The following is a 13,902-nucleotide window of genomic DNA, read 5'->3' as shown; positions in this document are numbered from 1 at the left end:
CTGATTTTTCCTTACTTTCGGCCGTGCTGCGGTGACAGCCAGGAGAGCGATACTGGTTTTCTTTGAACCATGGTAGTATCAGCAGAATTGCTTGGCATGACTTCAAGTGAGAACCTTGAGGGGGAGAAAAAAAAAAAAAGCTGGCTTTTTTTTTAGGTCATTGCTTTTAATCTTTTACTTCAGATGGTAAAAACATTCTCAGAGCAGTAGCCCTGCCTGTGCTGTGCTCTGCAAAGCGCTTCCCTGATACACTTGGGCCTTGCTCTTGCAGAGCTTTAATGGGATCAGAGGCCAGCCTGTTCCTCTTGGATCTGGGCTTTGAATGTTTGAGCATCCTTTCATGGGAGCAGGGGCTGGGAGTTGCTGTATGAGGCTGCATTCCTTTTTCTTTTTGTGTGCGTTGCAGAGGGGTAAAGGAGGAGGTGTGCACACTCCATATCTGGTTAGCTAGACTCAATCCAGTCTCATAATAATGCAGTAGACATTGTCCAAGCTGTTATTGCACAGATTTAGAAACAAAACATCGTTAAGTTTGCTCTGGGTGCTGCTTGCCTGGCTAGTAGAGGCAGGTGTGGGGAGGGAGGATGGAATACAAGCTGCTGTAATGCTGCAATGTAGGAAAAATCGCGTGAAATTGGTTTTCACCTCTTGCAGGCTTCAGCGTTTCAGGTGGAGGAGGAGCTGAAGGAGCAGCAACGGGAGAAGGCAGCCAGCCTGAGACGTTTCCAGGGAGAGGTGAAGCAGCGGGTGAACCAGCAGGTCAGGATGCGAAGAAAGCAGCAGCTGCAGAAGTCGTACGAAGCAGTAAGCAGATCTCTGTCCCTGCCTCGCAAGGGGTCTTGCAGGAGAAACTCCTCTGAAACCAGCATAAGTTGAGGAAAAAAACCCACTAGACCTCAAGTCAAGGTGTTAGTAAGAAAAAATGAGGAAACTCGTGGTCATGGCAGGGCTCATGGCCACAAATGGTGTCCCCTCAAACGAGGTCAGTGTGACACCTTGGCTCGCTCTGGCACTGAAGGAGCTTTATAAGCCCTTTGCCTCCCTACGGAAAGGTCGCTGGCTGTCTTGGGCAGCAGCAGAACAGAGTCCTGGTGCGCCGTGCAGAATTGCATGGAGTTAAAAAATAGCCAGGGCAGAGTTGTGAATGATGTGGATGTCTCGTGGTTGCGTTTGGAGCAAAGCAGCTTATTTCTGCTATCCCTTTTCCAGGGCAGTCAACTAGTTCGCGAGCAACACTTTCACATTCCTGTTTCCCCCATGGGCTTGTTTTAGACTATTGTGTGAATATATTTAATCCTTTCTACTTTTAAACAATCTGCCAGGAAGACTTGCCAGAAACTGACTCTGGAGCGAGAAGGGAACGCACGGAAATGTCAAGGGTTTTGGCCACCCCTGGGGTGTTTGGGCTGTTTCCAGGGATCGGGAGGCATGGTTGAGTGGGGATGTCCTCACATAACTCTGCTAGCACCGCTGCAAACTGAAAGCCTGCGGATGGCTTCAGGCCCTGAGAGCCTGAAGGCTTTTTGTGCCCCTCTAGGCATGGAGAGCAAAAATGTCCATCCCAAGAAACGCCACCAAATTGAGCCAGGAGCTCCCACGCAGCAGGGTGGTGTCCTGCTAGATGATAGTGGCTTTTTAACGCTGGGGCCTGTGTCCCGGCAGGCAGAGAGGGAGAGCTGCGTCGCCATGCAGTACTCGGACTCCGCGCTGCGCTTGACCCCCAGGAAGAACACGTGCCTGTTTCGGAGCCACCCTGCGCCCGCCATCTGCGGCCCCGGCGCTCGCGCTGTCCTGGCACAGCGGCAAGGGGTGCCAGGCGAGCCGTTCCAGCAGCAAGCTGCCAAGGTGAGCGGTTCCCCTCCTGCATTTTTCATCCCTGCTTCGTCATGCTGGTTGCTCGTGGCTTGAAACGGAGGACAGGTAATGTTTATCTTTCTACCCTCTTTTACAACACGTCCCTATTTTTTTTTTTTTTCATACTGAATGAAACATTGGCTTACATTTTCACTCTAGTTTACTGCATGTTGTCGTACTCCTTCATAGCTCTTATCAGAGCCTCAAAACTGATAGCAAATGACTTCTTGGAGCGTGCTGTGGTTGTATTTGCCCTGCTGCTTGTAGATCTAGTTTCCCTCTGCACGCAGGGACTTGTTGCCGTGCAGGCGTGTCGTGTTGGAGAGGTGGCACTAGGTGGTGCCACCTCATTGCAGCAGGAGTATGGGATCACTAAGTCTTGGAAAACCTGCCTTAGGGACTGTTTTAAACTTTTTTTAATAGTGATGTTTATGCTGCATTTGGCATTTTATAAAGCATGTGTGTTCGGCTAGGAGCTGGAGTTACTCTGATTGAAGTACCGCTTCCCTTGGGGCGGAGAATCACTTCTGGCTGGACACCAGCAGGACAATTGGGGATCTGGGACTTCTGGCATCTCAGCAAAGTGTTTTGGGAGCAGATGAGCTGTCACCAAGTCCTTTACCATGCCTGGATTGGGATTTCAATGCACTGGGGGAGCTCTGAAAGACACTTTGGATTGTAGGTTACCTTATACCTGTTTGTGAAGCTAATTGTGTGTTGAGTTGCACTCCCTTGGTAAAGCACCTTGGTTGGAGCAGGGTACCTTAGGAGATCTCTTCTGTGCAGCTAAACTTCTTGGTGTAGTCCTCACAGAAAGCAGCGAGTGACTGCTTCTTTTGTCTTGTCTTTACCTTCCCTCCTAACGGCAGCTTAGCAAAACGGTGAAGCAAGTTCGGCGCAGGCTGGCGTCCTGCAAAACCGTGCCTCAAGGAGCAGGTCCTCCCGAACTCCCCGGTGGCGTCTGGAAGCGAGAGGTGAGTGAGGGGTGCCTAGTGTAGGGTAAGAGGAATTACCTTGCAAACTGTTCAAAGTCAGGCTCAAATTAGCAAATCCAGAGAGTAGTTCAGTGAGTTTCTCCAGCAGAAGTAAAACACACTGGGCTTTTGTGACCCACCTGAGCCCATCTATTTCGGCAGCCCAAGGGCTCTGTCCCTCTGTTCTTGCTGTCTTTCAGAGAAGGCAGCAGGATAAAGTGGGTGAAAACATCGCTGCTTGCAGAGACTAGCAAGAGATAAACTAGGAAGCAAGAATTCAAAAAATATTTTTTTAAAGGCTGAGATTGTGATCTGGTTACCTGGGAGGAATGTGATGATCAGCCCTCCCCTTAGGTGCCATTATTTCTTCAGCAAACCTCAACAACTCTTTTCTTTGCATCAATCCCTTGTTTTGTGTGGGTGGCAAAGATCTGGAGGGTTTTCCTCACCCAGGGCTGGCTTCTGGTAGAGAGTTGTCGGCATGCATCTGCTTTCCTCGAAGCAGTGCATAAGAGCCACGTAAGGAGGTCAGTCCCAAGTGCCTCACCTTTTGTTCTGTTGAATTTCATCCTGCTTTTGTCACTCCAGTTTTCAAGAGCAGCTTTTTGTCACAGCTTTTATCCTGCTTTCTGTGCCAAGACCTTTCTTAAATTGTCACAATTTGTCTATCCGTGAGTCCTGGGGAACACCAGCAGCAACCCAACCTGGTATGTTGTCTTATTGCCTCCTCCAGAGCCAGTTTCCTGCCCATCTTGCAATTCTTCATTCCCATCTCTTTCTTGGGTTCATCAAAGGTGAAGTAGACCTTGGCTGGCTGTTATCTAGAAAACACCTTTTATATAAGGGCTGGTCTGGCTCTTCCTCCTCTGTGTACTCTGGGATTTCTGTTCAAGGAAGTCAGCTTTGGGAACAAGAGTTACAGAAACTATATAATTACGGGCTCGAAAACCTTGTTATCTATTTCGAACACTAAACATACCTTCTATTTAGGTCCTCAATGCATTCAGACTGCTCAGCAAGACGGAGTGATTCATTACTTGGCTATTAGTAGCACCAAAGCCTCCCATGAATAATACGGTGGCTGCCCATGCGAGCCAGAGGGTTACAAGAAGATAGCGAGCAGGATGCGTGGGAGTCCCCTGACGAGTTGTCCGCAGCAGTGAGAAACAAGGCTGGGAGGGATTGGGGGCCTGCTCCCACCTGAACCTTACTGCAGCTGCAGTTAATCTGTGCTCTCTTCACACCTCTGGGAAGGAGGATTTAACAGCTTCCCTAGGCAATTACTTCTGGGAGGAATGTATTGATTTATTGCATTACTCTGTTTTATTACTCCAAGATAGTAAAGGAAAAAAAAGTTCTAATATTAATCTGACTCTTTCTCCCTGTGTAAAGGTGTGCCATGTTCACAGCTAGGCACGACAGCAGCAGCTTATTCCCTTCTCCTCAGGTGCAAAAGGCTGCCAGTGGACTTAACCACCCCGGTAATTGCTGCCGTAGCGCACTGCCTTGCCCTTTGCATTTGTCCTTGTTGAACTTCCCTGTGTTGTCTATTCTACCTGATATCTTTGCTTTGAACACAAGCTTTTTTAGCCTGTTCTCAGATAATTCTGCAACTCCAGGTGGCTTGGTGGGGTCAGCAAATGTAATCAAGATGCTTCTTTCTTCTGTCATCCAGGCCGATAATGAAATTATCAAGCGGAGCCCACCGAGTTCGTACTCTGTTTTTGTGCAGTGCACTCCTGAGACTGAATCTGGGTAGTGGTTTTAATCAGTATTGCATCTCCCATGTAATAGTTTCATCTAACAGATATTTCCTTACAGAAGTGTTGAATTAGGCCATGTCAAAAGCTAAGCCAAAGTCGAGATGCCTTCTGCTGCGCTCTTGCCTGAGGCCTCTTCTGTTGTAGAAGAAATTCAAACCAGCTAGACATGACTTGCTCTTGACAAATGTATGCTGGTTGCTGCTTATCTTGTTTTCTAGCAGCTTACAGGCAGTTTGCAAGATGATTTCCTCTTGTTTTTCCAAGTCAGGCAGTTAAACTCCTGAGGCTAACATCTCTGTAGTATTTCCTTTCCCCTCTGTTATATATAGACAGACACTCATGCCCTTTTCTGATAATCTGGATCCCCACAGATTTCGGGGGCAGGGGTCTGTTAGCAGCTTGCCAGCCACTCCTGGCAGTAACGCAGGACAGGTCCTGCCTTCTTAAAAACCTCAGCTCCTAGGAATGATCGTTTTCTTCCCTGTTCTAGTCCAAGATTTTTCTTGCCGCTGCCATTAGCTCAGAGCAAGACTTTGGCTGAGTGCTAATGCCCAGAAGTATAAAACACTGTTGTTCTTGGTGTCTGATAGCTGCCCTTCTGGAGTAGCAAGTCCTTTAGTCTCTCTTGCTAAAGCCTGACTTGTTACATTGATCTGTCTTGTTCTACTTAGAGCTTTGGCCTTTCTGGCACTTGTTTTGTTTTTTTGTCCTGGTGTGCTTGTGCTGTCTCCTGCGTGATTTCTTTAGTAATCTGACCCGTGCTCCACTTCCTCTGTGCTCACATGGATCGTGGGCGCAAGAAAAGCTTGGGATGTAGCCAGGGTTGTCTTGCACTGCGCTTCTTGCCTTTCCACTCCAGGCAGGTAGTTTGCTCAGTTTAAAGGAAGTGTTGCTTCTCCTTCAGTCCCGTTTTCTGCATTTTTCTTCCCCGCTCCCCGCTTTTTTCCCTCCAAAGAGTTGCATTCCCTGCAATCAATAATCCAGGTTCCCAAAATCGTTGCTCTTCCTCCCTCCCAAACCTTTCTTTTTGGGTCAAGAACATTCCCAAGGTAATCACGTGGAAATGACCTGTCCTGTGTTCCAGAGGATCCTGTTCACCAAGTCTTCAGCCACTTTGCCTTTAGGGTTTGGTAGTCTGCTGTTGGTCCCCAGCATGACAGCACCCAAATTCTTTTCCTCAACTGATCATTCACCAAAGTTGTTTTTTTTCCTCCACAGTTTCATTTCCATCTTCCTTCAGGGCTTCAGAGCATCCTTACAAAGCAATAACTGTTCCGCTCTATTCCCTTGTCCTCAACCAAGCAGCTCTTGTGTTGTGTTTCTGTCATAACAGGGTTGATGGAGTAATTCCTATGCCTATCAAATAATTTCATGTTCAAACCAACTCCAGGCTATTCTCCATCCTTCCTGTATTGCAGCAGAGCCATCTCAAGGGATCCCTGGTGTGTCCTGCTCTCCTCCTGTTGATCCATCCTCTCCCTCAGTCAGCAGTCCTGCTCTTCCCTTCCTGGCACGCTGAAGGGACAGCAAGGCAGGAGGAAAAAAAAAAAAGAAGAAATCCTGGCTCTGAGCTTGCTTCTGGCATTTTGATTTTTTTAGTTTGTAGGAAACAATCTGCTGCCTCTCAAAATATTGTTAATTGGCACTGGGGAGCCTGCCCACTTCCCATCTGAAGGAGTATGCCACGAACTCGAGTGTCATTCCAGAGATCCCACCCCCCCCAACTCCTTGCAGTTGCGAAACAGCGCCTGGAGAGGTCTTCTCCTTGCCTTTCCTTCGCCCCACACGCGTCTGTCCCTCTGTTTCTGCAGTTGGTGAGAACGTAGTCACAAGTTACCCTGCTAAATTCAGACTTTCTGGCCCTCGTGCCCTGTGGTGGTGCTGGAACACATTGCGTTGCTGCTCGCCAGGTTTCAGCTGACTGTACAGAACAAGTGCCCTCGGGTTAAAGCTACTTCTTACCCGTGCACAGGGGTGTTGAATTTGCCCTCGGCACCGAAGCAGCCACATTGGAATTCCATATTTACACCTGTCTCCTCCCTTTTCCAGAAACCAGAGCCTTGCAAGACAGCCACGGTGCCTGCAGAAGATGAGAGTGAGGAACTGCTTCTGGCAGGACATCATGATCTTCCAGCTGAACTGCAAGGCCAGGGGACAGCCCCGCATCAGGCTGAGCAAGACGATGACTTCTACATCAAAATTGAATTTGAAAAAGTAAGACTCACAAGGGGCCGGGCCATTTGGTCTTCAGAGGTTCAAATCGTTGGGATTTGGGTTTATTTCGGCAGAGACTGTGAGGCTGTTGTAGTAGAGCAGTTGCTCCCTCAGGCCTGGTTAACTCTTAAGCCTACTGTCATCAAAACAGGCTTGAGAGCAGTGTCAGAGCTAAGTGAGATTGGCGGCTTCTGTTTCACTGCTTTCATCTTACAGCTGTGGCTTCAAAAGGGGTTTTATTTGCCTGCCTCGTGATGCCAGTTGGCTGGCGCTCAGCGGAAATCTGAAACTGAGTGTGCAATTGCATCGTATGCTTAACCAAACTCCAAACTGCAGCCGGCAGGATCTGCAGCTGCCTCTGGTCCGTCTGCCCTGCTTGGAGGCAGCAGTGGGCTGGTGGTGCATCAAATCAGCCAGAAACCTAGAAAAGAAGGGGGGCAAAAAAAAAAAAAACAAACCAAAAAACCCCAAAGCTTTGCATCAGAGGAACGAGCTGGCTGTGAGGATTCCCGCGCCTCAGGGCTGCCAAAACACCTCCCTTAGAGGCAGCGTGAATGTGTCTGCCTGTGAGGACTGAACTAATGTATTTATCAATTCCTCTTTTGTCTTCGGGCAGGCTTTCGTTAAGCATCTGAGATGTGGGAATGTTTCACCCTGATTACCTGGAGTAGTTAGCAAATACTTCATGGCTATAGCACCGTGTGCCCAACCTTAGCTGGTGATTAGTCCGGCTAGGAGTGGAAATACTGGCTTGGCAAATATTGGAGAGAAGAAGGTGGAGGTTTAGGCTGAGGTTTTAGAAGACGTTGACTGTTGAATTCCCCTGACACTTCTGTTGTTATTATTATTATTTGTATTATTGTTACTTTTCTTGCACTTCACAAAGATCAGAATGAAAATCTGGGGAGGCAAGGTGTGAATCTGTATTTAAACTAAACCAGAAATCTCCTGCGAAGATATCCTTAGGTATATGTTTTGACAAAGCTTTGGTGCTCAGGCTCCTGCATAGAGATGTCGCACGTGTCTCTCCTGTCTATGGACAACTTACACCCTGAAAAAAAGCACAACTCAAAGGTGGCTTGCCCCGTTGAGGACTGTAGGGATGATGTGTAGAGGAGCATTTTGGTGAGGAAAGATGAGAAACGTGACCCCGAAGATGCTGATGCTGCTCTCTTACATTGCCTTCCAGTTCTGTGGTGGATTGGTGAAGGACTCGAGCTTGCCCAAGCCTCCCCAGAGGCTGCACACCAGTTACCAAGCTCCCGTCGTACTCTGGGCTGGTGCAGACCAAGAGGAAACCAAGAAGCAGGTTTGTCTGCTGGAGCCAAGTCCTCATTGTTTCGTCTCTGTTTTGGGACTGAAAGGTATTGAGTGCGGGGGATGCTGCTAGCTCAGATAAGAAGCCTCAAGTGCAGCCTTAATGTACAAAGCATCTGCTAGGTTTGTAAGTTTGTCAGTGTTGATGATGTCTCAGGTCTTGGGCAAACATATTGGGTTCTTTTTTTAAGATCTGTTGTGTCCGTAAGTGCAACCGTTACGTGCTCCTGCAAAATCTGGGATCTGAATAATACTGAAAGGTTGGAGGAGAAACGGGCTTCGTTCATTTTGCCTGGCAGAACAAAGGTGTTGCTTTCTGTAGTTGCATGGAGAGAGAGAAGTTGCCAGAAATGCTTTAAAAAAAAAAAAAAAAAAAAAAAAAAAGAAAGAAAAAAAGAACAAAACCCACTTTATCTTTTTTGGGGATAAGGCTGGCAGTATAAAGGTTTCTACCATATCAGCACCTAACAGGCATCGGGATGGTAGCTTTCAAGCACAGACTGCAGGCCTGATGCTGAGTGTCTGATTTAACGATGAGAGCTTACCAGCCTGCGTCCAGAGTCTGGCTCATGCTAATCGAGGCAATGCAAAGAGATGATGTTTCTCCTGGATGCCTAAAGGAAGTGACTTTTATTTTCCCACTTCCTTCTGACATGAAGAGGAACACTCCCCTTTTCTTTTGTTGGCTTTCTTGCAGCTTACAGTGTAAAACTTGAAAGGACTTTGAACGAATTGCCTTTTTTTTGTTGTTGTTGTTCTTTATATGCATTTTTCCAACAGCCTGATCCAAAATCCGGTTGTGGTTTCTAGGCGGTGTGACAGCAGCTGGGGCTTGTCAAACCGCTCCTTCCCCCAGCAGTTCCCTCTGCCCCTTGCTTTTTATCTCCTTGGCTCTGATTCACCCTGAGATAACTGGTTTTGCAGCACTCTCCTTTGCCTGGGTTTTTTCCATCTGGCTTTCTCCCCCTTCAGCCTGGTGATCTCTCCTGCTTCTTTATCTCCAGCTGTGCGGGGCTCTCTCCGCTGGGTGAGATGGACAAACTCTTGGCATTTATGAGGAAAAATCCACACCTCAAACTTCCTGGCATCATGGTGCTCAAACTAGCAGTGTACCCGCTCATTCCCATGTGTGTGGGAGGACATTTGGTGTGAGCTTCAGCCAGGTTTCCCTACCCCTGTTGCATCCGTGGGGTTAAGCTGAAGCTCAGACATTAAACCTCTTTATGTGCTCAGTACCCGTATGGGAGCTGTTCCCTGCAGGGCTCTTGGATTTGTCCCAGCGGTGACTTTGCCACCTCTGTAGTTCTCCTGCGTGTAGTGGGTCCAGCTCGGTGTTGCTTGCAGTGAACCGCAGAGGGCCACCGGTCTCCAGGTGGATTGAAATTCTTGGACTGTAGCTTGTAGTGCTCTGGAGGATTGGGCTGAAGTGGGAGCCAGCTCTTTCACCCCCAGGAAGGTGAGACTTTAGGAATTTTTAAGGTGGCAGAGCTTCCATCCGTAGGAAGGTTCAGTCGAGGGATGCTGGTACGGAGCGCTCTGCTCCCAGATGTCTTGGTCCTCCTCTCCTAGCTAACCACCGTCTCTCCAGCTTCTCAGCCCTGGGGCGTGTGCACGAGGAGATGTTTGAGGATCCCTTTGGGAAGGAGCGAGGTTTCTGTCCTGGTAGACGTGTGCCCCAGAAATCAAGCTGGGCACCGATACCGCTTGGTATCGGTCCCAGACGTCCTTCTCAGAGGTGCCTCTTCTTTCCTGCAGCGTCAGAACGAGTACCTGAGATACAGGCGCCTCTTCATGAGTATCGAGCGAGAGCAAGTGAAGGAGCAGCAGAGGCAGAAAGAGAGGCAGAAGAGAATTGCTGAGTGAGTACATGCGGATGAGCGCCAGCCTCTTGGTGTCGCCTCCTTCATCGCAGGCAGGGCCCTTCTTAAGGCTGGAAAGGGCTTGTGTGCTTGTCGGCTGTGAACCAGGCAATGGTGCTTTGGAAAGCACTTCTGCAGCCCAAATGCGGAGGCCTTCAGATATGAAAAAACCCCCACGTGATGGGTAGCATTCTGCCTCCTTGGCCGCAAGCTGCCCCTGATGGATTAAAAAGGCCACGTTACCAACTTTTTAAAAATCAGGGAGTATGTTGAAAGAAGCTCTGCAATTCGGATGCCAGTTGTAAAGCCTGACTTTCTCCTGGGTTTATTTTAGTTGCGCAATCTGTTAACCCTGGGGTGGGATTCATTCGACCAGCCCCCCAGGAGAGACTCTTGGGCCATGTTGAGTCCTTTAGAGGTCCTCAGCGCTTCTCTGCCTACTCTCTGAGTCCCCGTGCAGCTTGGGTAGGAGTTGGAAGCCGAAACATCAGGCTGGGAGAGTTGCAGCTCACCAAAGTGTGACTCTGGGCAAGTGATCCCAAGACTCTCTGCTACAGTCCATGTTTAGAAACTTTGGGGTGAGGTCACGTTGTTGTTGTTAAACTGATGTTATCTCTGGGGTTTTGAATATCGGACCCTTCACCCTCACGGCTATAAACATATATATTGTGTAATAAAAAGATCTCCCAGCATTTGTTCTGGACTTGAAAACTCGGAGTCTGCGTAAAAGTATCAGTACTTGGTTTGGTCACTTAGTCATCTTCTCCCTTTTAAGGAGTAATAAACTCTACAAATTCACACCAAAATAGGGAAGAGAGTCTAGTTTGTGGGGTTTTTTTGTCTTTGCCTTGCTTTAAAATCCAAGAATGTAGGTCTGACCACCTCTGGCTCTGCAGCAGGCAGGCTTTGTGGGAGCAGCACAGGCACCCGAGGGCAGGATTTTCATGGTCACTTTTCGGAGGGGAATTGCCAGTCTAAAGAAATGCTCCTCCAGCCACGTTCCTGACGTTTAAATTGGCACTCGGGAGCTTTGGAGGCCTTTTCTGGCCCTGCGAGTGCTGGCGAGACACCAGGGACTTCCTAGTTAGTGTGTTATGTTTTTATTGTATTATTTTTTTTTACCCCATTGCAGGGGTGCTGCCGGAGCTGCAAGATCCTCGGAGCATATGCAGAAAGGAGCTGGTTTTGTAATTACTTAGTGTAAAGCCTTAAGTTGGCCTTGGTCTTATTTTCTATAGCAGAAGATTTATGGTGGGGTAGCTAGGGCTCTATTACCACTTCATTTAAAAGACATTTTGGAGTTTATAACTTGACTAGAGACGTTTGGCTTCAGCACTTCTGGATGTAAAGATTTGCCCCCCCCCAAATGAAGTAACATCCGAAATGTCTCGTTCAGTTATGCTTTCTCCCCCTGGCTTCTACCCAGCCTTGATTTTTTTTTTTTTTTTATTTTGTTTTATTTTTTTAATGCCCTTTGGCAGTGATCAGCTTGTAACATGTTACTGCATTTGGTACTCATCAGTGGGAATAAAATGGCAGATGCTTCAGTTTAAAGTCTTTGTGCTTCGTAATTGCCGTTTCTCAAGGGAACGTGCTTTGCATTTGGTGTGACTTACACAACCCACGTTCCACCGAGTGCCGTGTAGGTGCAAGGGAGATTGAGGAAACAGAAGAAGATTTGGTTAAAAATGCCTCTTAAAGCCTATTTTGGAGTAGGGGTGAGATTCTTGGAGCTTCTCTGCTGCACCGAGCACTCTTCTACATCCCTGTTGTGCTCCCTGTCCTGGAAGCTGCAAGGACAGCTTGCGGTAGGAGCCAAGCTGCCCCACGATCAGAAGAAATCAGAGTGGGGAGGCTGAGCTGCTGCTCCTTTCTGGAGGATCTAAAAGAGCTCAGGCACTGCTCTTGGTTTCGGAAGGACAGCAGAGCAGCTCTTTTGGGGAACCGCAGGTGGCACTTCTTAACGGGAGCCCGTGTGAATGTGATGCGGGAGGGAGCTGGAAGGAGAAGGCCATGATGGTGATAGAACTAGCAGGTGGGAGGAGGTCAAGGGCAAGAGAGCATTCATAGGCTAGTATTTCCATATGGGGGAAAGAAAGGAGGCTCAGAGAGCATTTTTGACCATTTTATCTTGAAAGCTGTTGGAAAGTCAATGCCACAACTAATGCAGGGGCACTTTCCCCTGCCATGCGTAGTTTGGGCAACGGCAGCAGCAGCATCTAGATCTGCTTGCCCTGATCTCCCAGCCCAGGGCCGGTGGGGAATGGAGGTTGCGATGGGGAAGCTCCTTCTCTAAGCGTGTGTGCGTGCCTGCAGGATTAAGAGCAAGAAGGAGAACCAGCGCCGGGTGGAAGAGCAGAGGATGCAGGAGATGGCCGGCCAGCCAGAACCCGCCCTGGGAGAGGGAGCCTGTGAAACCCTGGCCCAGCTTCAGCTGGAGGAGAGGAAAGAGAAGAAGGTTAAGGACAAACAGCAGCGAAATAAGGAGTACGTGAGGTACGGCCAGATCCCCTCTCCTCGTGCGGAGCCGGGTGTTACTGGCAAAGGTGAATGTTTTATCCCTTGCAGGTACATCGAAGCTCTACGGGCTCAGATGAGGGAAAAGATACAACTATATAACATCGACTTGCCCCCACTGTGCTCCTGTGGGTCCGATTTCTGGGACTCCCACCCGGATACCTGTGCCAACAACTGCGTCTTCTACAGAAACCACCAAGGTAGGAGCTCCTGCTTTTGCAGAAGAGGCGCTCAGACCTGGATCTCTGATTATACAGGGAGAAGTCAAACCTGGCTAGACGTTTCTGTGGTGTTGGGCCCCTGTGCTCCTACAAATATACTCCAGAGAGGGCAAGTCAGGTGCTCTGCTGCTTGTTTCTAACCCGACCTCTGCCTTTGTCCCTTCAGGGAGCTTAGTGGCATCCTCAGCAAAGCACCAGCCTCTGTAATGCATTAAATAATGCTGCTGTAACACAGACCTGTGTTGACAGGGCAAGAACCGTAAGGAAAACACTGCGAAACAGGCTCATTACGGGCATGGAAAAACCCCTTTGCCTTAAACGCGGAATCTTCTGTAGGGAGGATGCACGAAGATGGCAGAAATTGTCTTTGTTAGCTGACGGACAGTGCTCTGATCTTGAGTGCAGCTTGGCAAAATACCTGGCTGAGCAAGTGGGAGTCATCATCTAGGGGGAAAAAAAAATGGAGAACTTGGGGCTTTATAAAAATCTTCAGCTTTGCTGCTTTGCGTCGCGTACTGCTTTGTAATTGTGAGTGTACAGAACGTACAGACAAGCACATGGAAAACTACAGACATGTTGATTTATCTTAAGAATCAGTTCTTCGCTCTCTGCTTTACTGTAGAAGTCCGATGCCAAGCCCAGTTTTGGGCCATAAGTGAAACTCTCATCTCTTAACGCTGCTTCTGTGTCCGTTTCCCGCTCAGCCTACAGCCACGCTCTGCAGTCCGTCATCTTGTCCTGCGAGCCCGCAGACACGAGCCCCTCGGCGAGGCTGCCGCTCCGAGACCTGGCCACGCTCTGCGTTCGCTCGGGGAAGCATCTGTGATGAGGGCAGCCGTGTGTCTCCTGCCTCCCGGCATTTTGGTGACAGTTGTAAGTAGAGAGCAGGGCTGTGCCCTGTCCTACCTGCTCCAGCTGGCACGACGGCGCCTTTGCTGTCCTTCTCCTTGGGCTGGGCTTTAAGCTGCACCTCTCCCATTTTGCTCTGTGCATGTGGCCGGCTGGCCCGGGAGCACGGGGCAGTGGTTGGTGTGGAGGAGCCGGTTGCCTGCGGGGCTGGTTTAGAGGCAGGCCCTTCAATTTCTGTGTTGGACTGTGGAATAAAGTGCTTGCAAATGTTGTCTGTCTCATTTGGAGTGAGAAATGAGGAGAAATGAGAATATCTCTTTGGGCTAGGAATGGG

At 48.9% G+C, this 13,902-nt stretch overlaps 1 protein-coding gene across 1 annotated transcript; it reads left to right on the top strand.

Moving 5' to 3' along the window:
• Positions 1–654: 654 nt before the first annotated feature.
• CCDC15 (coiled-coil domain containing 15) lies at positions 655–13,545 on the top strand (the record flags this gene model as incomplete). Its single annotated transcript, XM_010285656.1, has 9 exons — positions 655–804; positions 1,663–1,845; positions 2,724–2,828; positions 6,641–6,805; positions 7,995–8,114; positions 9,878–9,981; positions 12,298–12,477; positions 12,550–12,698; positions 13,424–13,545. Coding segments are annotated over 9 exons (1,278 nt in total), but the record flags the coding sequence as incomplete, so codon positions are not given.
• Positions 13,546–13,902: the final 357 nt, after the last annotated feature.

Source organism: Phaethon lepturus, unplaced genomic scaffold, assembly GCF_000687285.1.
Source record: "Phaethon lepturus isolate BGI_N335 unplaced genomic scaffold, ASM68728v1 scaffold49954, whole genome shotgun sequence".
Classification (NCBI taxonomy): Eukaryota; Metazoa; Chordata; class Aves; order Phaethontiformes; family Phaethontidae; genus Phaethon; species Phaethon lepturus.
Note: the sequence above shows the minus strand (reverse complement) of the source record. Positions and strands in the feature narration are given on the sequence as shown.